General features: G+C 38.5%; 1 protein-coding gene across 9 annotated transcripts in view; it reads right to left on the bottom strand.

Annotated features, from left to right (window-relative positions):
- The window catches only part of GRIK1 (glutamate ionotropic receptor kainate type subunit 1), a 427,131-nt gene that overhangs the window by 136,460 nt on the left and 265,083 nt on the right, over nt 1–25,588 (bottom strand). For 6 of the 9 annotated variants that reach the window (XM_061192934.1, XM_061192936.1, XM_061192935.1 and 3 more), the window contains exons 2-4: nt 23,785–23,952; nt 19,883–20,140; nt 9,784–9,965 (exon numbers count right to left, since the gene is read on the bottom strand). In XM_061192934.1, the coding sequence (XP_061048917.1) occupies nt 9,784–9,965; nt 19,883–20,140; nt 23,785–23,952 (608 nt within the window). The remainder of the gene's footprint in view (nt 1–9,783; nt 9,966–19,882; nt 20,141–23,784; nt 23,953–25,588) is intronic. The other 3 variants (XM_061192941.1, XM_061192940.1, XM_061192942.1) reach the window with 2 other exon arrangements.

Raw genomic sequence — 25,588 nt, 5'->3', positions numbered from 1 at the left:
TTATCTAGTAGCTATCAGGCTTAGAAAACAATTATTTTTATCAGTGTTTTTCAGTGCATTAGTATATCCAAAGAACTCTTTAAAAACACCCATGCCTGTACCCTATCCCTAAATATTCTGATTTATTTGGTCTAGGTTCTAGGCATTGGTATCTGTGATACCAAGACTCTCCAGGTGATACTTACATACAGCCAGAGCTGAGAACCACTGATTTATATTAACCAAACTCATATTTTAAAGGCATAACAATAATGATAAAAACTATTATTTGATGAGTGCTACAACATGTCCACTGCTGTAATAGGTTCTTTATCTACTATTGGGGAGGAAGTGTTATCCTCAATTTATAGATGTGAGTATAGTTATAGTACTTGAGCCCAGGTTTGATTTCAATCCTGGGTTCTTTGTGCTATATTTATAATAGGAGGTATATGTGGGAGGAAAGTCAGTAACTTGTACAAAGTCCTTCTGTACTTTGAGAACCCAAATAAAAACGTATGGTTCTTTGGTGAGAGCAAAGTTAGAAGGACAAAGTTAGAAGGACAGGAATTTATCGTAAGGAATGAATCCATCAAGCCAAGAGAGCTTGATAAGTTGCCCCTCTATTCTTGTTCAGAGAGCTGGACCCCATTATATAAGGTTGTACCATGGATGATGCTGCAGGTATTATGAGGCGCCTCACTCACTTTTCCTCCTTCTGTCAGGAATTCAGACCTACATAGCTCTTCTATTACATCTCTTTAGATATTAGAATTAATTAGATTCTAATTTTAAATCCCTTTAGTGATCTTTCAGGAAGAACTTCAGTCTCTTTAATGGGGTCAGCTTTCATGAAGAAAAGATAGTTTGGGACTTTCCTGGTGGCACAGTGGTTGGGAGTCCACCTGCCAATGCAGGGGACACGGGTTTGAGCCCTGGTCCGGGAGGATCCCACGTGCTGCAGAGCAACTGGGCGCCTGCGTCACAACTGCTGAGCCTGCACGCTGCAGCTGCTGAGGCCAGCGCGCCTGAAGCCCATGCTCCGCAACGGGAAGGGAGGGGCATCTCAGTGAGAGGTCCGCGCACCGCAACGAAGACCCAACACAGCCAAAAATAAATAAATAAATAGATAAATAAATAAATAAATTTAACTCTTCAGAAAAGTTAAAAAAAAAAAAAGTACTACTTTAAAAAAAAAAGGAAAGGATAGTTTGTAAAAAAAATTGTAATGCAATTGTTAAAATTGTGTGATACACATAATAATAGATATTTTTGTGTGCTTGATGTTATAATGGCAGTGGACACAAGGTGCTTAGGGCTTTGCATGACATGCTAAACAATGCGGGCTTTATACTTAAGGCAATAAGGGGGTGGGGCGGGCACTCAGGAATTTCAAACTTGAGAGGGGTAAGAGCAGATATTTTATTTAAAATGAACAGTTTTTGAGGCCACATGGAGGCTGGGTGGAGAAAAGGAGAGGGAGGGGACTTGTGACCGAGAGATCAATTGTTCTAGCACAGGAGGAAGATGATGGAAGTGATGGAGAAAAGGAGGTAGAATCTGAAATATAGTTAGAAGGCAGAATCTACAGCATTCGGTAACTAATAAATAAGAAAGGTGAGGGAGAGTCAAGGAGATTCCCAGGTTTCTGGCTTGAGTAATCGAACGGTATTTCTGGTTGGTGGGAGGAAGGATGAGGAGGAAGATGCAATATGTTAAGTCTGGCATGGAGATTTAATGACATCAGATGAGATCCTCATAAGGTTGGGAGACTTGGTAATTCAGACTGAAAGGGGGTTTGGGAACCACTATTGTGATGTGGTGGAGGAGGTGATGCAGTGATAGAGTTAAGATTGGGAAGCACTGTATCACTCTTGTAGTTTTGCCTAAATACCATATCACTAATAATACTGATGATGCTAACCCATAACATGTGGGATACTTCATACATTAGTGGTGGGCTGCTTAGTGCCTTATAGGCATTGTCACATTTAACTTTTCTCAAAACAGCATGAGCTATGGGCTATGACATTCCCATTTTACAGATGCAGCAAAGAATAAATAACTAAGTCCTCTACTAAATAACCTCATTCAATACATTGAAGTTTTTCATAGTACTTTATTCTCCCTTTACCCTGGCACAGTCTTTAGCACATAGAAAACAGCCAAGACATGTCAACTGAATAAATGGTGAAATTTAGATCTTACAGGGTCATGCTTATAACAGAAAGGATGTGGCTAACAGTCATGGGGAAAGTAGGGTGGAGGGATCTTTTTGGTAAAATCTTGCATTTATGAAATGTTGAAGAAGCAGGTATGGTTAACATAACTAAGTGATTTTTAACCGACTTCAATCTTCAGCCTTCTTTAGGGAATCAGATAGAAGCTATGGATCTTTTCCCCTGAGAAAGTCACACCGAGGGGCACAGACATCCTCAAAAGTTTAAATAGAGCTGAGGATCACTGATCCTGCTACAGGCTTAAGACATGCTTTTTGTTATACACATCTTCAAATTCCTTACATGATTCCTTTTAAATTACCCCCACTTCTCTTGCAAAGATAATTTCTCTTATTGCCTATTACAGCCAAATTTTGATGTAGCTGGAATTAAGCATTAGAGCATTTCTGAGGCATATATGTGATTTTTATTACCTCTCAATTCGGATTGAAACAAATCTAAGTCCTTTTCCAAATCTACTCATTGGAGGTTTTAGAGCATCCTCAAAAGGGCATCCTGTACACTAAGAATACAAACAAATTGCAAACCCTTTCAGTAAATTTTTGATTATTCATAGAGGTCAATTAATTCTTGTGTATATTAATAACATACTCATATCTATGAACTGCTCCTTACAATCCAAACTAACTATGTGCTCAGGAAATGTAAATAGATTTTAATATCAGCCTGAGAGAAACATAATTAGAATAAGAATGTGCTGCCAAAAAAAATTATATAACAAACTGCAAATTATCATCCAGTTAGTATAAACTGAGATTCATCATGATTACATTGTCAGGATTTATCCAAAGTAATGAACTTCTCATCAATTAAGTATCTCAAAGACTACCAAAGGGCTCTAAAAAACCTTAAAAAAGAATGAACTGCTTAATTATTTCCCCATTTCTTTGAAAGCCTACTAAGTACAAGGCAATGTGCAAGTTCTTTATGTCTAGACGCTAGTAAGAGGATTCTTGATCGCTTGTTTGCATGGAAGCTCAGAGCTGAAGGGAAGCTTAGCAACAATTAGAATCTAATCCAACAATCCTATTTTATAGGTGAGGTAACTGGGTCTCAGAAAAATAAACAGACTTGCTCAAAGTAGCATATTAAGACGGGCTAAGAAACTCAGATCAGAGGCACATTAGACCCTGGTTTGAAATTCCAGCCTTGTCATCGAGTGTATGCTCTGGAACCTCATTCTTCTCATTTGTAACATGGGATATTTTGAGGCAGTAAAAAGATCACACTTCAGTCAAATACATAGCCTATTCTGGCACACAATGACTACTCAATAAATGGCATTTATTTTATCCTATTAGGGGAAGAGCAGAGTTTGCAACTGCATCTCCCAACTTTCAGTCTAAGACTCGAGTCACAGTTCCCTACTGCTTTAGAAATTAGCTTTATGGTCTCCAACCAGTAAATTGGCATTAGATAGCTAAACTCTTGTGACATTCATTTTCAAGGTCTCTTTTTGCCTTAAGGTGACAGGGATTTGGGGTTTTGTTGTTGTTTTCATTGTTGTATCTTTATTACCTTCAATCAGTGCTCAACAAATATGTGTTGAATGAAAAAAATGAATTTCTTTACCATGTCCCCACCACATTCGCTACTTGGCTTCAACATAAACAACATTTCTTGAGAACTTGTGTAAACTAGAAATGATTGGATGTTTGAGACTCAAAGGAAATAACGCATCCAAGAAGTATGAAGCTTAACTAAAATGTGTTCCAGGTTCCATTACTTGGAGAATCAGTTGACTTCTTGGTGTACATAACAGTAGCAGAATAGGATACTTTCTTTTCCTTTTAAATCCTGAGATAAGTTTCAAATCCCAGCCTAGCCACTTGCTGGCTCTGTGACTTTGGGCAAGTTACAAAATCTCTCTGAAATCTGTCAGTTTCTTGTATGCAGAATTTTCTCATAAAAATTAAATGAGTGATGCATTTCACTTGCTTAGCACGGTGCCTGGCACATAGTAAGTGTTGAGTAAAAGGTAGTCCTAAGGTCTTTGGCTTATTTTATGTGTTTATGATTAGAAATAACAGACTTGGGGATCTGACTTAGCTGTTGCAGGTTCCAAACACAGGTTTGCAACCTTTTAGCACATCACAGCTGTACTGCTTGACTTGATGTTTTCTGTCCTAAGAGATGAAGGCTGATGGTACTTCTGTCCTGTGAAAACATGAAATGAAACCCATCTAACTACTTCTGCTTGCCTTGATCAGAGATGTTAGGCATAACTTATATGGGGAAAAAAATCCATGCACAAAATTATTTGATTAATCAGCATTGCCATTGCACTTCCTTGCAGAGGGAAGCCAAGCATTTAAAAAATACATTTTCTGCCTGGTCTTTTTTTTATGTCAATTGAAACAAAAGAAAGAAAAAAAAAGAAACAAAAGCACACAAATGTTGACAGGAGAAAATGCAATATAATTCTACAAAATATTTTGGTACTAAAATGTTCTATGGAGGCTAATGGCTCAATTTTAGCTTAATGCTCATTGCCACGAGTATTGTAAGAGGAAAAACATCTCCCCTCTGATGCACTTGTTCATGTAAACAGGACAGCAGTTTTCCTGAGTCAGAAACAGTATGTTCATGCTCATCCACTGGCCACTCTCTAGCTCAGGGAATTGGCCCATCCCTGAAGCAGCTTCCCTGCTAGATGAAGCACCACTGCATCCCTTCCCTCCCTATCAGAGAACCATTAGGTTTCACTATGCTTGAAATAGTGACCTGCTTTCTCAATCCTATTACAGGATTTGAAAACGACTCTGCAGTTCTCCAAAGAGACAAATTTATTTTCAGGAAGGAGAATCATTAGCTCAAGTGCATTACAGTTCTCAATAATACAGAATTTCAGGGTTGAATGAAACCTTCCTTTTGAGGAAACTGAGGCGCAGAGGGGTGACTTCTTCAAATGTGCTTGGCAGAGTTGAGAGTTCAGCATACTGAGTGGAGTGGAAGAAAGGTGATTTGGGAGATTACTGATTAAGAGCTTCTAAGCACAGTTCTTGGATCATTCATTTCATCTATTCATTCAACAGAGATGTATAGGTCACTCGTTGTGTGTCAAATAATGTAATAGATGTTGGGGATTTGGGAGAACAAGACAAAGAAAGCTTCCGTCCTCTTGGAGTTTACAGTATAGTAGGGGATAGAGATAACAAATGAATCAATGTCCTTAATTAATTATAGATTTTTATTAGGGTTACAGAGCAACTAAGTAGAGTGCAAGGTCATAAGGAATGAGAAAATAGTTTCTTCTCCTTTATCTCCCAAGAGTTAATCATGAAGGCTTAGGTGAGGCAGACTTTGGAAAAGAATGTTCCAGGTGTTGGCAACTGCAAGTGCAAAGGCCATAGAATAGGGAAAGGAGGGCATGTTACATGACCAGGCAGAGTGCCCTTGAAATAGTGTATTGGAACCTGGAGGCTAGCAGGGAGGCTGGAGGGGGCGGATGGGTCACATCATGCAGGCCACAGATTTTTGCATTAAAAGCATGCTCGGTAGATAAAATTAACACTGTCCCTGAGCTTCAATTTTCATCTCCAGAAAAAAAAAAAAAGATAGTACTAATTATATCAATGATTATTATGTCAATTAAAGGATATGGTTGCTTATCACCCAGCATGGCACTAGGCACATGTTAGGAATTCCTTACCTAGAGTTGTCCTACCCTGTGCCTCATCTTTATTTATTTTGTTTTTGTTTTTGTTTCTTTGGCTGCGCTGTGTGGCATGCAGTATCTTAGTTCCCCTGCAGTGGAAGCGCAGAGTCCTAACCACTGGACTGCCAGGGAATTCCCCCGTGCCTCATCCTTAACTTCATCTGTCATCAGCCACTCTCTCGGGAGAATCATACTCGGTAGGAGCGAGTGAAGGTGCAAGGGTGGTGGATGGTAAGGAGTCAGTGGGAAGACAGAGGGACTTGGGGGATGTGGGAGTGAGGAGGAGCTGGGGACCTGGGATTTCCACATTACAGGCAGGTTAAGGAGAGATCAGCATCCTCTAAAAGCAGCAGGATGCCTGCTGGGTGGTGATGGATGGACAGGGAGAGAAGAAGACATGGAGTGACCTGACGGGTCCCATGTGTATGCTGCTGGTTTTCGGGGCCACTCTCAGACTGCAGAAATTCACGAAGACCATTTGTTCTTATGAGAGCCGTGCTCCCCTGTAGCCTAATCAAGTCTTGACATTTGAATTTCTAACTAATTTTGGGGAAATAACTTTTCAGATTCTCATCATATAGTACTTGTTCAATATGAATAGAAATAATCACTTTGCTGAAGTGATTATCATGCCCAAGAATAATTATAGACTTTTCCCCAATTTTTACTTTTAGATAAATGTCAAATATCTTCTTTAAAGTGCATTTGATTCCTTTTTTCTTAAGAATCATTAAAAAGTAGTAAAATATGATGAAGGTGCGGGAAGTACAGGGAAATAATGGGAAATGTGCATGAGAAGAAAGATAAGTTGACCTGGCAGAGAAAATTTTCTCAGTAGTGATGTTAGTCACCAAAGAAGTAAAAGCTATTAATACTAATTTCATCTAAAGGAGACCAGCAGCAAGTGGTTGTGTTTTCCCCAGACATTTCTGGAAGCCTAGTTCAGAATGGTTATCCATTATGAAATGGGGGCCCCTTATGGTAAAGTAGGCATTCAGGATCTGAGATCATAGGGCAGCCTGGCTATTCAGAGAGTGACCTTGTGTGAGGCACTTAACCTATCTGAGCTTCAGTTTTCTCAGCTCTGAAGTGGGAATACCAAATTTACTTCAGGATAAACTGAGATGACATGAGATGACATCCAGGGTGCCAGACACCATCTTTGGTACCTCAGTAAAAGAGATAATTCTCTTTCCTTCCTTTCTTTCCCTCGGGAGAAAGAGGCTGGTTGAGCGGTGGCTGGCATCAGGACCCTGAACTCCTGAACCCTCAGACTCCCTAGAGACACTCCGCAGACAGATTCAGGAAAGGTCTCTGAAAGAGTTTCTACATGTTGTCCAGGACTAATGGAGCAAGTTAAAATTGAATCACACAGAGTACTAGTGCCTCATCTTGACTAGAATAGAAAGTCCTGAGGTCTTCATTATAACTTTTCAAACCATAACAGCCTCTTGGAGGTCCAAATGAAGCCCATTAAGCCAACCTGGATCCTTTGCTGTGATTTCAAAATGAGCAATAGTTCTTTCACATGCAGTAAGGTAAGCGTTTCATGATGGAAGCTTTTAAAAAGGTTCTCCTCCCCTCCCAATCTTTTCAGATCATGGGTCTAGAACAAAGAGGGGATGAAGAGTCTTTTAGTCACTTCCCCCAAGCTTCACAGCCAATCGTACCATTCACGTGATTAGGAAAAGCAAACACAAGATAAAACATGGTAAGACAGGATGGAGAAAAATGTTTGTGTCAATGGCTTGTGCAAAGTGGAACTAATCCTATTCCTCCTTGCCTCTGCCAGACATTTCTTGAGAGGGCTTCTCTTAGATGATTTTCTGTGTCTTTTTTTTTTTTTTTTTTTAATTTTCCTTTGAATGACATAATCTCTATGCCACAAGGAAAGAACCACTTACATCAAAGGAATTTTATATCCACATTTATCAAAATACAGGAGAAACTCTAGCAGCCCCTGCCCATGGCCATCAGGCACTTCTCTTGCCTATTCCAAGCCTGCCCTTTGGGAGAGATATGACCAGTTGTGTGAGCCAAGTAGATTTCTAACTAAGAGAAGCCTCATCAGCAAATCATTCTCTTAAATGTAACAGAAGTCCTTAGCTTCTGTTATGAAATACTCTTGGGAAGGGATACTTCTTTGCATTTGGAGGGCTACGCATAAAATCTGGGTGTTTTTCTCAGTTCTGGTCCACACTCCATTACACACTTTAATGACTGTAGTAAATTCTCAAATGAAGCCTTAAGATAAAGAGCAGCTGATTATATTTATTCACCTTTCAAGTTCTTTAGTTGCTGACATCACTGCAGCATGTTTGCTTTCTTTACTGAGAGGTACTTATAGTATCTAAAGACTTGTTAATGCAACTATAGTCTAGAAGTAAGTAACAGATAGTCTGCCTAACTGGAGAAACAACGTGTCGCAGTGGAGAAAGCATCAGATGGGATAAAGGAGGCTCAGTTCCGTTCCTGGCTGTGTCACTCTGGGCAAGTTATTTTATCTCCTATAAAGTGAGAGGATTAGCCTTGATGACATCTACGATTGTTTTCAACCACAATTTAAAATATGTTCTATGACTCAGTGGCTTCCAAGAAATGCCCTTCCAGTGTGAGATATAGCACTGGAGAGTCAGGCTGGATGACTGCACTCAGAGAGCTCTTCTAAGTGATTCAGAAACCCACAGTTCTGCATTTGTATGGAGGGGTTGGTCTACTTGTGAAATTAGTGCCCATTACCAGTCAACCCCACAGCACACCCCAGATATTTTAAACTAGGGAGTGTAATAACACATTGTGCCATTTTAGGTAAGAACATTGCCTCATGCCACAGTAACCACTTAAATACAGAGAGACACCCATTAGGCCAAGTAAATATAACCTGGCTATTTTTTTCCTACTTTCTCCCAAATTCAATCCTTTGATTTTTTATTAGTGCTTCTATTTTAAACATCTGGCTTGCCTTTCCCATTGTCTCTGTCTATGCTAGAGTTTCTCAACCTCAGCACTATTGACATTTTAGGCTACGTATTTCTTTGTTGTTGGGTGGGGTGGGATCCTGTGTCTTATAGGATGTTTAGCAGCACCTCTAATTGCTAGCTGTCAGTAAAGTGCTACCATCCCCAATATGACAACCAGAAATGTCTCCAGATATTGACAGAAGTTTCCGAGGGGTGAAATCACTCTGGGTTGAGAACCACGAGTCTAGGTTTAATCTTTTTTTTTTAATTTACTTTTAATCTATTTTTTATTTTGATTCTGAGTTTTCTTTCTTAGACATAAGACCAGTGCTATATCCTGAAGTGCCCAGAAAGTATTAACTCTGCTGTTATCATTCTTAATGTTATTAAGATCTTTCATTTATATAAGATTTCACAATTTATTGTTTCCACCCACATTATCCATGGAGATTAATGCATGGCAGCTCATTGTCTGTAACATTAGAAGAGAGAAGCATCTTTTCCGTGACTCTCTCCGTGCCCCTTTTTCACTGTGCTTGGAATCTTGCATGTTTGACAAAAGAGGTCTTGCCATGAGGAAGATATATTTAGGATAAGTCAGGCATTGTGTAAATGAAATCTAGCTTGGTTTTTTCAAAAGATATAAAAGAAGAGATGCTTAATCAACTTGAAATGATACTCTTCTCCTCTCAATCTCTGCTGGCAGGATCTATATATCTCCGAGTATGTACACAGGACCACACATCTACAACTACGTACGAACAGGTGGCTTCAAAAAAGTCTGAGCCCTATGACTCTTTAAAAGGGTTCTGAAATCTGCAATCTTCAGCCTAAACTGGACTGCTGTCATTTTATCACGCTGCACTAAATGAAACCAGATGGCATGTCTGAGAAAGATAAATTAACTCATCCCCCAACATTTTCACCTCCTTCCTACCCCTCTTACCTGCTTAAGGATTTCAGCAGCTGTTTCATGTGAACAATCAAATATCACATAGAACTCCTTGCCTTTCTTCATCTCCTTGAGTAAAGGCTTGGCATCTTTATTCCCAGAGGGCAGCTGGCGGATTTTGATTTTAATATTATATCTGGAGGGAGCTTTGATGAGCTCTTGCAGACGAATGAGACCTAGAAAATGACATTCAATCATGCAACAAACTGTTCTGTCCAAAGTATTTGTTTATTGCCATTTATAGGCAAACTCATATCATTCCCAAAATGTATCAAGAGGCCATCTACCTAAAGGTTACATTATTGACTTCTCATTTGTCATTCCTCTTTCTATATGGATTATACTGTATTTTTCTTTTGTGGGTATGTGTGGCTGGAAGCACAAATTTTCCCAAGAGGATTCTGAATTTTTTTAGAATGCAATTGTCCTCTCCAGCTTTCACCACAAACCTTTAACAAATCAAGTCAATACTGTAAAACTTTTGTAAACAAAAAGTTGCTTGAAGTTTCCAAAGATGCTTTTTGAAATGGATAACACCCATTCACTTTAAAGAAAACCGATACAACACTAGAATTTCTTGGGGCTATAAACCTCTGTAAACCTTTCAGCAAGTATTTATATATAACATACTGTTTACCAGCTAATTGGTTGGACTGTTCTATATAATCTTCCAGTTCCTGCCATATAAGCTATTTATAAATGGCTTATTGTATTTTCTTTCTAATATAATTGAACATCAAATGGTAAAATACTTTCTTGATTTAAAAGAAAAGACAATAGAATTTTAAAAGATTATGATAATAAGGGCAGAAACAAATTATTTAAAAATCCACCATTGGTAATTGTAGGAAAGTGTATACAGCCAACTAACTTGATGAAGAATGTTTAACTCACCACAAATATGAATCCACCAAACTGCACCATTTTTTAATAGAAGTGCTTTAATAGGGCAAGACCAATAGCTATATGAAGCCTCCATCTTATTTCCCCTAATATTAACTGGTGTTCGCTACACTGCATGATGTTGGCTCTTACTCAAGGACTACCATTGGAAAATTGAATATTTTTTATTACACAGTCTGTGCCTTCAGCTTCAAGTAATCAATAGGAAATATTAAGCTTTATCACTCTTCAGATAGAAATTGTGGTATGCACTGTGCAAGATACAGCATGGATGTCAGCTACCTCTGGACTTGATGCACTTCTTTTATTTTCTTGTTTTATTTATTTAGTTATTTGTTTTCCCTAGAAGCTACATTTTTGTGTCTAAGATGTTATAAGATTCCTCTGTACCTTGGGTAGGTGTGGTCCTGAAGTACAGTAAATTTGTGAGTAAGCTACTCTTCAGAGTCAAATGGACCAGGGCAAGGAAGGAAGGAGTTGTAGAATCGTATCAAGATTTAGTGCTCATTATCGTTTTTTTAAAAAAAAAAATTATTTTATTTTTGGCTGCACTGGGTCTTTGTTGCTGCGTGAGGGCTTTTCTCTAGTTGAGGTGAGCGGGGGCTACTCTTCGTTGCGGTGCGCAGGCTTCTCATTGCGGTGGCTTCTCTTGTTGCAGAGCACGGGCTCTAGGCGTGCGGGCTCTAGGGCTCAGGCTCAGTAGTTGTGGTGCACGGGTTTAGTTGCTCCTCAGCATGTGGGATCTTCCCGGACTAGGGCTTGAACCCGTGTCCGCTGCATTGGCAGGTGGATTCTTAACCACTGCACCACCAGGGAAGCCCTCATTATCCTTTTTAATTTCTTTAACATAAAAATAGAAATTGTTAGAATGATAGACTTCCTGGGTTCTTGCTTCTTTTCAAATCAACCAATGTGGCTGAAGGCTCCCAAGTACCAGTGAGTCACTGGTCCTCTCACTTCCAGAATCGCTTGTCCTGAGCAACTGATGCATCCTAATGGAATAGAACTGAGTACATGGATTTGTGTATCTGTTAATGCTAACAACAACCCAATGAAGCAAGGGTTATCGTCTTCATAATTTCAAGTAAGAAAACCAAGGCTTGGAGCAATTAAGTAACTTATTCAGGGTTACAAAGATAGGAGGAGCTATGGATTCAAATTGCCTGCGGGTCTAGCACTCAGTCTTTCCATGTCACCATCATGCCTTACAAATACAAATTGTTGGCGCTTGAGGGACCAGATATAGCTTTGGATTATTTGATAAGAGAGGTAAAAAGTAGAAAGAGGTACCCATTCTCCTTTCTTCTTTACTCCAGGCTGCTTGTGAGTCTCTCTTGTTTTTATTGTTTGTTTATTTGTTTGTTTGTTTTTTTCCTATCGCCCTCCTGCTTTGCAATCGCTTCCTTTTTTCTTTTTTCTTTTTTTTTTTTGAGCATGACCACAAGGGAGATCAATGTGGCCTTTAAATAAAATGGGAAAAATATTTAAGAAGTACATTTCATATGCTGCAATGAACTGCTCTTTTGTTCTTTGCTAAATGCAATGTCAATCTTGAAGTGCATCTTCCTATCATGATGACTTAGACACATGTTAATGGCATTTAAAGTTGAATACATTCTCTCCCTTCATTCATTCATTTTTACGGGAAAATATTTTCTGGATGTTCACTCCATGCCAAGTCCCATGTTAAGCTGGAAATACAACATGAACACATCTTGCTTTAAGGTCCTCACAGCCCACAGAAGGAGTTCATCCCATCGAATCTTGTATTATGCATGGGGCATCACTTATTACTTAATTTGATAAACTATGACCTGAGGCTGACGGGGGCTGGAGCAACTTGCTCAAGGTGGTGTAATGCTATTAAGTGGCAGATCCAGGGTTTAAAGCTAGGTCCACCTCTGACTCCCCAAGCTAGGGCTCTTTTCATCAAATCAGTGGCTCCTCCTGACTTTGAGATTTAAGATCAACTAACTAACTGACTGAATGACGAACTAACTATATAAATAAACATCTGCATAAATAGAGAAAAAAATTTAAAAAATTTGGACCAGCATAAAACATTCAGCCTTTATTTGGCAAATGAAGCCGTTAATAAACAGGTTCCCTCCTCAAAAAAAAGTAACTGTGAGCGTCCACAATTATTTCACAAAAGAAAGTTATTTTAATACCAATAGAAGAGAAAGGAGAACTCAGTACAAAAGACTAGTTTTTAATTGGACTAAATTTACCTTTCAGAAAAACTCACTACTAAGCCCTAGTTTTCTCATTTTGTCCATATGCAGGTGAACTGGCCTCAGGAAAGGAGGAGATCAGCAGATTTAAAGATTACAGACCCAAGATGTAGAAAGTACAAAGAGCAAGAAACAGGGAGGTTTACGTTTCTCTTCCGAAGCAATTGTTAGCTTAAAAAAAGCCTTGCTGCCTTCATTAGTAAACATCACAGAATTTACAATTAGAAAGGTTTTTTAGTCCACAGGAGACAAAATTTAGAGAAAGCTTTCCCTTTTATTTGCATTTTGCAGCAATCCATCAATCCAGCAATTCATTACACTTCATTGTAAAAAGTTAAAACTTGTCTTTAAACAAGTCGTTACTTCAGGGAAAGAAAATTGATGTAGGCACAATTCCTAACTTTGCTAATGGCCTTCCTGTGTGTGGATGCCAGCCCTGCCAGAGTGACCCAGTGCTTCTAGGATGGGACTCCAATTACAGAGAATGGTAAGGGTGCGTGCAAACCTGGCAATGGTGATGGATTTTCTAGTCCGCTGCGGGAGAGACACTTTAAAAATGAAATGCAGAAAAGGAGGCAACTAAACAAACCGAATAGAGGGACATTCTACAGTAAAACTGGTATGGACTCTTCAAAAATGTGAAGATCATGAAAGATAAGGGAAGGGCAGACTGCTTTAGACCAAAGGAGACTGAAACGACCTGACAGCTAAATGCAGTGAGTGATCCTGGATTCAAAAAAACTGCAATTGGGACAATTAGGGAAACTAGAATATCATATATATCTACATAGACATTAATATTGATATAGATGTTAAAAACTGTATCAGTGTTAAGTTTCCTGTGTTTGATAACTGTAGTGTGGTTATAAAAAGGAAGGTCCTTGTTCTTAGGAAATATACACTAATGTATTTAGAGGTAAAATGGTCACGCTGTCTGCCACTTTCAAATCAACAATACTACTACTTGTTGTTGTTGTTATATTGAGAGAAGCATAGAGCATTAAAGCAAATGTGGCCAAATGATGACAATTTCTGAACTTAGATGCAGGATGTACAGGAGTTCATTGTACATTTCTTGCCATTTTTTCTCTAAGTTCTAATCTTTCTTAATAAAAAGACAAAACATGAGCCTCCTTCCTCCACTCCCACCTCTAGTAATACAATTGGAAACTGCACCTTTGGTTTGAAAAGTGCTTGAGAGCAAGGAGCCTGTTTATTTCACATGAGTTTGATCTGGACTCTGCAGGTAGAAATAACGTTCAAAAGTGCTCAGATTCTAAACTCTTTCTTTGGCCATCTATCTACTCTGCGCACTCAGATATGACACAGAAAAGTGCTGATTTGTATGCACGTTGACTCTGGGAACAGGTGGAGCATATGGAGGAGAAAAAAAGAACATGCTATTTCCAGTAGCTGTTTAAAATTTTCCCTGTCTTCTTAAATAATAATAAACTTTGTTATTTGCATTGCCCCTTTTTATGAAGTATCCTACATGTCTTATAAATAGCTCAGTAAACCTCAGAATATACCTCTGAGGTGAGTAGGTGTCAGTGCTGTTTTACAGTAAGGAAAGTGAGGCACAGTGAGGTTAATTGTTTGGATTGGCCTTGAAAATGAGTTACAGAAGCCAGAAATTGGAAGAGACCTTAAAGGTCAAGCCCCTACTTGATGCATGAATTCCCGCTACACAGCTGCTGCTGAACACCTCTTGGTTCGAGAAATTCTCTACCTCACTTTTTGCAACTCAATCCATTTCTGGACAGTTTTAGTTATATTTAATGAGCAGCAGTTCAAACGAAAAGTACCTAGGTTTTCTTGAGTCTTAGTCCAATTCCCTTTTCATTGTACCACAACAGTGGATTTGATGTCATAAAAATGAATGTAATAAACCACTGGGACCCAAAGATAAGATCACATATTTTAATGTTAATTTCTTCTTCATTTGAACTTGGAAACATGCAAAATGGCATTTCACAAACCTGTTGGTATATTAATGTATCCAAATCTAATAAGATTCTTAAGGGGATCTATATACCCTCCAGAGGGGAGGAAAAAAATCAGAACTGAGAAAAGGAGATGGGTAAGTGAGTGAATTACCTGCGGAAATACAGCACTTTTAAGTGCAGCTCTCCATACATACGATTTTGCAAAAGTGCATCAAAAAAGGCTAAAGACTTCCCAAAAGGAAAATTGTGTTCCTTGATCTCAAAGAGCCTCATAGAAGAACCTAGTCAAAATATTTGAGATTAACTGTGTTGCATTTAGCTCTACCAGTATGTTTTGGTCCTAAATTCTGGCCAATATCAATGGTAGCTAAAAATAATAAACCACCATGAAATATCTAAAGATTGGTTTCCTGAGCAGAACTCTGAAAATTTGATAGGGTTCTGGTCAGGGGACTGGAGTGGGTAAATAGGAAGGGTAAAAAAGAGAAAGGGCAGAAGAAAGGGAACTATAATGTATTATCTTGTTGGTGTTGAGTGCCAAGGACTTTTCATTCTCCAGCTATTTCAGGTGGAATTGTGGGAGGGCATGTAGTAGAGTGTTTTGGCTAGCATGAGTCATCATAACAACACAGAGGTGTGAATTGTGATTGCTAAGGTGAAACGATTCACTTATTCTTTTATTTGGCACTGATTGTTTACATTTTGGCTTAATCACCTATGTCAAAATATTTAATTTTCTTCAAGTCTAAATTTTAGGGCTCTGTCAAGATTCTTGATTCTGAACAATATATTCTTTCTATTTTCTATGGGGAAATGAAGGAAAGTATAATAAGCATAACAAATCTAAGTCACTATTTAAATATAGCCCAAAGAGTAGCTATTGCACTTATTTACAGGGTGGTTGAGCATATTAAATGAGTTAATTATATAAAATAACTATAACAATGCATGGCAATCAGTCAGCACTTCAAGAATTTAGTTATTGTGATTTTTGTGGTTGTCATTTTTCTTGGGTTTTCTTTCTGGATTTAATGTTTCTTTCAATCACTGACATTTTTATGTATATTAATCTTATCTCAAATGAATCCTCATTGTAAAGCTTTGAGACTATGTTTTAAGTAAGTGACAGATAATAGTTCTTTATGGTAGGTTGTATTTTATAAATCTCATGGCTCTGGTGTGTTGAGAAAAATGATTTAAGGCAATGGTGGATGAAAAAAACTCTGTTAAGTACTATGTGTTATGAACACATCTGGCTGGAACTCATTTCTCTGATGGCCTCATCTAGTCCCATGTATATGCTGAGGACCCTCAATTTTGTATACCCAGCCTACACCACATTCCTGAACTCTAGAGTCATATATTAACTGCCTACTCATTGCCTCTTTTTGGATGTCTAGTAGACATTGCAAAATCAAACTTAACATATTCATGACTGAACTCCTGATAGCCTTATTTCTCCAAACTATGTTCATTTATCCATTTCCCATCTCAGGCAATGACAACTCCATCCTTTGGCTCAGGCCAAAAAGCTTAGGGTCATCTTTGACCTCCTCTATTTTTCTCACCCAGCCTCCGCCCCTCAGAGAATTATTCCAGTTCAACATCAAAATATTTCCAGAATCTGACCATTTCTTACTCCTCTGTTGCTATCGCCTTCATCTCTTGCCTTGATTTCTCTAGTAGCCTCTAATTTTATGCTTCCCTCTCTATGACATTTTATTAATACAAGGGCCAGAGTGATCTTTTTATGGTATAAATCTGATCATGTCACTCCTCTTCTGAAAACTCTCCAATGTCTTCCCATTTCATGAGGAACCAAAGCTCTTCCAATAATCTACAAAGCCCTCCATGATCATGAAGACCCTCCTCTCTGACCCCACCACCCTTCCCCTCTCAGTCTGATCCAACCACACTGGCTTCCTTGTTTGTTGTAAATAAAGGTTTATTGGAACACAACATACCTGTTCATTTATATTTTGCCTGTGGCTGTGTTCTTGCTCCCTCAGCAGAGTGGGATAGTTGTGACCAAGACACTATGGCCCATGAAGCTTAAGCTATATAGTATGTAACCCTTTTGAGAGAAAAGCTTGCTGGTCCCTGTTCTACAAAATTAGCTATGGCTACATTTCACTAAGATTAGCCTTGAGAAAGCAGAAACTGTTGAATATTCTCCACACTGCATTTGGTGCTCAGCTTCTCAGCTCTTTTTGAAGTGTGTGAAGGGATAGAAGCCAGGCTTCCACCAGGGGTCTAATGAAGCAGAGGGGATGAGCAATGAGCAGCGATTTCGCATTGCCTAGGGTCACCTCTGAATGAGGGAGTCAGAGAGAAGTAGGTGACTGATGGGAAAAATATCCAGGCACCAGAGAGAGATATGAAGTGAGGCAAAACTCCCTCCGACAGTTCTCTAGGGTCTTTCTACATTTGCTCTTCCAGAGGACAGAATTCTGCCTGCTAGTATTTAGTGATTTGGATTTTGTCCTTAGAGACATGCACAGTGCTCCCATTGACTTCAATGGGAGTCACGGACCATTTGGTCCCTTAGACATCTGCGCTGGCTTCAGGTTATTTCACAAACTCCTAAACAAATCCCAGTAAAGTGCTCTTTAATGGGTAGTTAATTCTGGTGTAAGGGCAGGTGCTGAGCACACCTAAGTCCTTTCCTTTCCTTCAGGTTTAGTAAGTTTTCTTTTTATGACTTGATAATTACTGCAACCAAAACCCTTAGTCAAACAATATTAAACTCACTCATAGTCAAAAGATGTCTGCTTTTATTGATCTCAGTTGACCTGTTTACTCTCTGGGTTCCAATTTAATGGCTCAATTGATTATTCATTTACATTTTTAATGTCTTTGGGAGCAAAATCATTTTAACATGAATCGTCTCTAACTTAATGGGCAAAATACAAACTCATTGGGATTTTCAATTTCAGCAAGTATATATTGAGCAACTGAGTTCAGGTGAACTTAACAGGGGTGAAAGGAGATTTCAGTTTCTTGTAAAAGGTAATAGAAATGATAGTTCGAATTTCCTCTTATGCAAAATGGCTGTCAACTATGGGTGCTCACTTGAAATCAAAAGAGTGGTTAGGACATCAACTTTTATGTTATCCTTTTGCAAATTATAATTTTTCTAAATACAATTATGCTCACACCTTTAGTTGAACTCTTTCTTAAATTAAATCCAGATGCCTCAATATTATTCATTGATTTGTTTTCCTTTTACATGGCCTGGCACTGCTGGAAATGGTAAAAATAGTGAGAGAAAATTATGCTATAGAGTGTACTACATAATGAGAAATAGTATTATTTTATTAACTCATGGAATTCTCTATTTACAAAGGTAGACAACATGGAAGGCCTTACCATACCTATATATAATATAATCTATATCTTAAGGTTCTTTAAATATACTTATGGAGTTCATTTGATAATATATTTTCTTCCTTCACAGCAAGCAAGTGAAGCTCTAAAAATATGACTGCCTGTGGCTTATCCTTCCCAGTAGGACTGTTTTGAATATAATATTTATAAATTATATATACAATCATCTACCTTCACTTCTTTCTCAAATGAGAAGAAGTATAAGAAAGTACATAAATGTATAATTCCAACCGCAATAGTCACTTTTATCTGACAGTTTAAGATGGAACCAGAATTTAGTGCCAAATAGAGGAGGCTCACTATTCATCCTCTGAGGAACAGTAAATGCTAGTGCTTGGTGGAAACGAGTGAAAAAAATGAAATACTATTAAAAAGTTCAAAAGTGCTTTGCTTTGTTAATTTTCACTGATAATTTTATTAGTCTTATTACCAAATGTGTAGATTAAGGAAAGGAGCTAATTTCAATTCTTGAAGAAAAAATATACAGAAAGTAAACAGTACTGTGTTAAGTAGCAGATTATAAAAATAAAAAGATAAAATTCCAACTTTTTGGAATTCCTAGTCTCAAAAACATTTAAGCAGATAATTGAAGCATGTGATATAATGCTTATATTTACAACGTGCTACTAACTCCTAATGTGGTCTCCATGAGCTTTAAAAAGAAATGATATTTGAGCGTGATCATGGAGACTGAGGGAGCTTATCACCTTGGGGGTTATGTGGAGGATTATCCAAAGTGAGGGGACAGCCTCAGAAAGAAAGAGTAGGGATGGACTTGGGGTTATTTAAGAAATGATGTGAGAGTACAGGGATGTAGAGCAGCTGGTGCCTGGGTTAATGGAGATGAAAATGGTTAGATGGTGAAGAGCTTTAAATTAGAATTGGACTTTCCTATGTGGACAATGAAGAGTCACTGGAAGAATTTAACTGAATAAAAGGGGTCTTGAACTCCAACAAACCTCAAAATGTAAACAGGAGGCAAAGGGGGAAGGCGCCAGTGAGAGAAACTTCAAATGGGAGAGAGTCAGAGAAATGTCTAGTGAGGTGCTGAGCACCCCATGTCTGTCCTTCATCCTAAAATAAGCAGGCAGAACAAAGCAAGCTTCACTAAGGGCTCATTACTGGGGTTCTTAGTCCTTTTCCCATGAAATGGTCAGATTTTATTGATACAACCTCTAACTGTATTCCTCTGTGTATGTACTTTAGAAAATTTTCAAGGCATTTATGTAGCTACTTATTGAATTGGAATCATACTTCATGGTCAGTTTCAAACTTTCTCTGCATTATTTAAGAATGGAGACGTGGTCACAGTCTTAACAGAGTTGGATACATTAAATTACATCTTTAATATTCAGATTGGATTACAGCATATATCAATAAGGTGATATTTCTTTTAAAATAGTACCTTAAGTTTGATGATGAAAGGGTCATCAGAAAGGGTCAACTCACCAAAAGGAACAGGAATTAGCTACACATGGCATTTCCTAATTAGAATACTCAATTAGCTTCATATAAAAGAACATGTTCATGCACTCTGCCTGATGAGTCAAGGCCTGTAGCAAATTCTGGTTCCCTTTTTCCAGACCAGACATGGCCATGTGAGGGCTTGTGTGAGTCCCATACCTGTGCTGTCTTCATACACCACGGTCACTGTTTTCCAGTTGTAGTAGAGGACCAGATCCAGGACCGCCCTGCTGATAGCCGCATAATCTGGGTAGAGGTTGACGTAAAACAGGTCTTTGTTGTCCACTGAAGGGTGCTTCCAGCGAGTCTGTATATGTGGAACTTCGAGAGCATTGCAAATAGACTGCACAGCACTGACAGAGGAGCTATGGGAAGGGCCAAAGAGAGCAGCCACACCAAGAGCCAGCTGGTCACATGCTGATGTCCACAGACAAGGAGGGGGTGGAGAGGGAAAGCAGGGAAGAGGGGAGAGAAAGAGAGAGTTCTGTGAATTTAATCTTCCCTTTCATGGTTCCTCCTTATTTTCTCTATTGGAAACTATTATCCACTCTCCATCTGTATGCTGAGGAAATATGCTTCATCCAACTTCCAATATCCTGAGATACTAAATATTAGAGACGTAAATGGAGAAATGATTAGCAACACATCACAAGGCCAATTCCCTGCAAACAAAAATGAGTTGTTGGTCTCACTTCATTACTTTTTTTTTCTTTTTAATTTGGTCACGCCACGCAGCATGTGGGATCTTAGTTCCCCGACTAGGGATCGAACCCTCAGCCCCTGCATTGGAAACATTGAGTCTTAACCACTGGACTGCCGGGGAAGTCCTCACTTCATTACTTATAATCAGATGGAGTCTAAATCTCTTGCTTGGTGTGGTGTTACCCAGAAGCACTCAGAGCTATTCTTTAAGCCATTTGCCAAGTGAATGTCATATAGATCAAGTTCTGTCATATGGCAATGTGGCAATGAAGATATTAATGGGTCAGAGAATTCAGAAGACTCTCTGGGTGGCTGCAGAGTACTTTAGTTCCAGTCCTTCCCAAAACTCAGAAAGGAGGTCCAGGGTATTGAAAAATTGCTAAAGAATGTTAAGTGATACTGATAGCTAATTAATTATAGAATAATAGATTAGCATAGCTTAAAGGGATCTTAGAAGACATTTCCTCCAACCCACTAATGTCATAGGCAATGAAATGAGTCAGGGCCACTGGACAATGGCAGAACTGACCAGAGCCCAGGGACCCAGCTCAAGGACAGGCTTCTTTCTATTTCAATATTAGCCAACATGTAGCCAAAAAAAATCAAGTACATATGTACATAAAAATTAATTTTTAACGTTTATTTATTTTTTGCATTATAAGATTATATACACACATTGAGATAATTTAGAATATTGAAAAGTGTAAGGAAGAAAAAAGGCCCTGAAATTCCATCATTGGGATAATATCTATTCATAGTTTGGTGTTCTAATTTATTAAAAAATTGAACACGATATAGATACAGTTTGATACATTACTTTCTGTATTTAACACTAAATTTAATGCTAAAAGCACACCCTTTCCCCTAAGTCATCACAAATTCTGCAAAAGTATAGTTTTAGTGTCATAGAATAGCCTAATCCATGAGTATGCCATTACTTATTTAACTAGTCCTATGACACTGAATATTTAAGCTGCTCCTATTTTTTGGTTATTATAAACACTTATCTTAGTTCTTATATTTTTCTCTAAATTTTACATTATTTTCTTTGAGTGGATTGAAATCTGTAATTAAAGGGTATTGATATTTTTAAGTCACTTGATACGTATAAACCAAATTCCCTTCCAGAAATGTTGGGACAGATTATCTTCTATAACAATGTAAAATAGTGCCTACTCATTTTATGCTGGCATAAATTTATGCTGGCATTAAACATAAATGTAAAAACATTTCAAATTTATATTTTAATTCTAGTTTAAAGGGATTTGGAACTGCCAAGAAACAATAGTTGAATATTTGAATTAAATAATAGCAAAATTTATAAATGAAATTGTCAATTTTTATCATAATGCCATCACACAAATAAAAATAAGTAGAAAAAGTATATAGCTTTGTCAAAATTATCTGACTTGATTTAGAGAGAAAAATTAATAAGTAATATTTGAGAGCCATATTTCAAATATCTGTGGGACAGCAAATGTTCACAAGGAGCTTTCTGACACTGTGCTCTTCGGTACTGAATTATCACATGAGGTATGAAGACATAATTTTCTGTATTAATTGCTAGAAGTGAAAACTGTCCTCAGAAGCTCATTTTCTGGATGTGCTTTCATTGGTTAGCAAGAAAAAATGAGGGCATGAAAGTATATGAACTATTATTTCATCTAGCGTAGGCGGTGGATTGAGATTCCTGCTAATATTTAGCTCTGGGATGCTAATATTACTTGACAAAAAATCAGTCCTTTTGAATTCTGTTTACCAGCAAATTACCAGTTTTAAGAAGTTTTGGGGGTGTTTAATTTACAAGTATGGCAGGTACTTCAGGTCACAAAAACTCTTTGGATTTTAAATGTGGTTGGCTTTCTGGGGTATTTATTCAACAATGTTTTGTGTGAGTGTGTGTGTGAGAGAGAGAGAGACAGAGAGAAACAGAGAGAGAAACAGAGACAGACAGAGACAGAGAAAGGGACGTACAGAGAGAGGAAGATAGAGATCTAACGCATAGAGATAATTTATGTGAAGATGCCTTGTAAACTTTAAAGTGCTGTATAAACATAACGTTTTATTATTTGTCATAGACAACTCTGACCTGTATAGTACCTACAACTCCATCCATCTTTGAAAAGAAAATATTCTTATACTAAGATCATGCCATAGATTTAAAAAAAAAAGGCATTATACTATTCCATTTTCATCTGTGCTCCCAGGAGAACAAGTTTCACATTTTATTTGTAAAAGACACTAAGAATCTTGCAGAAGAGTTTACTAGGTGAACACATCCTGCAATCCAAACTGGGTTAATTCTGTGTGGAAACAACCAGTATTTAGTTACTTAGAAATCAGCATGAACATGGCATTCATTGTATTCCATTTACTTGTGTGTGTTTGATGCGCAAAGCTTTCCTCTAGGAGAGAAAGAGCCCCTCCTATTCTGGGGTGATGTATCCACACAAACTCTTGTATGGAGGTCCAACAACTCCCTAGTTAGAGGCCAACCTTCAAGTATGTCAAACGTGGCTTCAAAGAGTCATCTTGGAAGTGTCTGAAGGATGTGTAAACAAGCCCCACCCTTCCAATGACTCTTTGCATGAGACAAACCTTGCAGCCTACGTACAAATTAGATTAGTTTTTAGGAACTTGTCTTCTGTTCAGACGCAAAAGAAAATCAAATGCGGAGATTGTTCTCCTGGGTTTAATTTTTTTTGACCCCAAGTCCCTTGCTTGGTTGCTTAACTGATTGCTTGATTGCTTGTACTGTTCCATTAACTTTTTTCTTAATTTTTTCCTTTTTTAAAATTGAGGTATAATCAACATATAACATTACAACCTTTCAGGTGTACAACACAATGATTCAATATTTATAATCTTCACATTTCTATGACCTTATGGAAAAGGGTTAAAAAATTATTTGAGAGGATGGTAGGTAAACCCAGTAGCTCACAACCTGTTAAGATTCAGGTCGTGAATTCTGTGTGTTGTGGGCATTTCCACATGCTCGGTGTGTATGACTTTCCACAAAGTTTTATTTGACTGCACTGTACAATTTCATGGTGGTATCTCAGCCTCAGGAAGGAAAAACAGATCAAGCTTGACATTTTCCATTCACAGCTGAACCAGTTAATCATAGAGTGGAGGGCACTGAAAGCTAAGCTAATCGGAAAGGCCCAGAAAACAGAGCTAGGCAACATCCATTAGGATGGTTCAGATTGTGCTGGACAGTGACATCTTGCACCGAGATTTCCTGCAAACCCATTTGCACAGAGATGTCCACTTTGAAAAAGGGCAGGTAGCAAAAAGAAGCTGACTTGTAGAGCAGACATATCACCCAAAGAAGCTTTTAAAAGTGTGAAAATAGTTACCTCTCCGTGAGGCTTCAAAACTATCAAAAAGGTTAATTCTCTGAATGTCATAGGTTAATGTGGTGTTAGGCATCAGGGTTCGATTTCTGTTAATGCTGGTGACTGCAAACTTGAACGCTAATTCTTCAACATTAACAGGTTCTTTTTCCACAGTTTCAAAAATTCCTCCTGCAGAAGCAAAAGAGATGCATGAGAAGCATTAGTTACGTTATTCATGTGCATTTTTAAAAAAGAAGAATATAAATGATACAAACAAAAGGCCCAAAAGAATAAAAGCAGGAATGGTCAGAACAGATCCCAAACCCAGTGTTAAAAGTTAAGTGTATCAGCATGTGTCAGATGCAGATAAAATTTCATATGTGTGCTTAAGATTTCAAATCCAATACTGGACTGGGTAATACCTATCAGACGGCGAATGTACTCCAAATATTTAGTACCATGTAAAGTATGACTGATAATATGGTGGAGGATGATTTTCCACAGTTGGGACATGAATCACTCTGTGGTTGACCTAAGCACAATTTGAGTTGTATCCTGGTAGGATCACCCTTCCTTAGAATGAAACTCCTGCTATTCAGAAGCAGACATTCTAGACTCCAGAAGCATCATGCAGAGTTGAGTGGAGTCAAAATGAGTCATATAGGCGTTTTTTTCAGAATGAAAATATCTCTTTTTCTTTGTGGCTCAGAATTCTGGGCTCATATGCTAGAACTTTCCAAAGTGCATGGGCAGATTCAAAAAACTATGTTTTTCGTTTGTTTTGTTTTGTTTTGAGAAACTGGTCCTGCCCCAAAGCAAACCTGTATCCTATCTCTGGAGAAATAAATTGCCCCACTCAACAAACACATGCATTAAGCCTCTGCTATCTTAAAAATGAGGACCTCATCACAAGCAACAATACAAAATATCAGCACTTAAAGCCTCATCAGAGAATTCAGCTCTGGCTTTGTTGTTGACAGAGGCAATTTAAGTATTATTAACTGCAAATTCTTAATGTTCTTTAAGAGCTGTCCTGGGATTATCAACAGACACAGAACATACAATAGAGGCTGTTAGCTGGTCTCCGCTTAGCTTACTCCTTGATTGACCAATAAACCTCATTTTCTTTGAAAAAACATTAGAATTGGTGCCCATAGAATGCTGAATACTTATAACTAGTAGATTACTTTCATCTACTATCACCACTGAGTGATTCCTTACCTAAGGCCAGTTGTAGGTTTTTAGCAAACTTGTATATGTTAGATTGGTTTGTGAGTGCTTCAAGTTTTCCCTCCACCCCCCCAAAAAAAGACAAGGGAGCTTCAAGATGGCGGAAGAGTAAGACGTGGAGATCACCTTCCTCCCCACAAATACATCAGAAATACACCTACATGTGGAACAACTCCTACAGAACACCTACTGAACGCTGGAGGAAGACCTCAGACCTCCCAAAAGGCAAGGAACTCCCCACGTACCTGGGAAGGGCAAAAGAAAAAAGAAAAAATAGAGACAAAAGAATAGGGACAGGACCTGCACCAGTGGGAGGGAGCTGTGATGGAAGAAAGGTTTCCACACACTAGGAAGCCCCTTCGCGGGCGGAGACTGTAGGTGGCAGAGGGGGGAAGCTTCGGAGCCACGGAGGAGAGCGCAGCCACAGCGGTGCGGAGGGCAAAGCAGAGAGATTCCCGCACAGAGGATTGGGGCCGAGCAGCACTCACCAGCCCAAGTGGCTTGTCTGTTCACCCGCCGGGGCAGGCGGGGGCTGAGAGCTGAGGCTCGGGCTTCGGTCAGATCCCAGGGAGAGGACTGGGGTTGGCGGCATGAA

This window comes from Eubalaena glacialis, chromosome 6 (genome assembly GCF_028564815.1).
Source record: "Eubalaena glacialis isolate mEubGla1 chromosome 6, mEubGla1.1.hap2.+ XY, whole genome shotgun sequence".
Classification (NCBI taxonomy): domain Eukaryota; kingdom Metazoa; phylum Chordata; class Mammalia; order Artiodactyla; family Balaenidae; genus Eubalaena; species Eubalaena glacialis.
The sequence above is the reverse complement of the archived record's forward strand: the minus strand, read 5'-3'. Positions and strand labels throughout refer to the sequence as shown.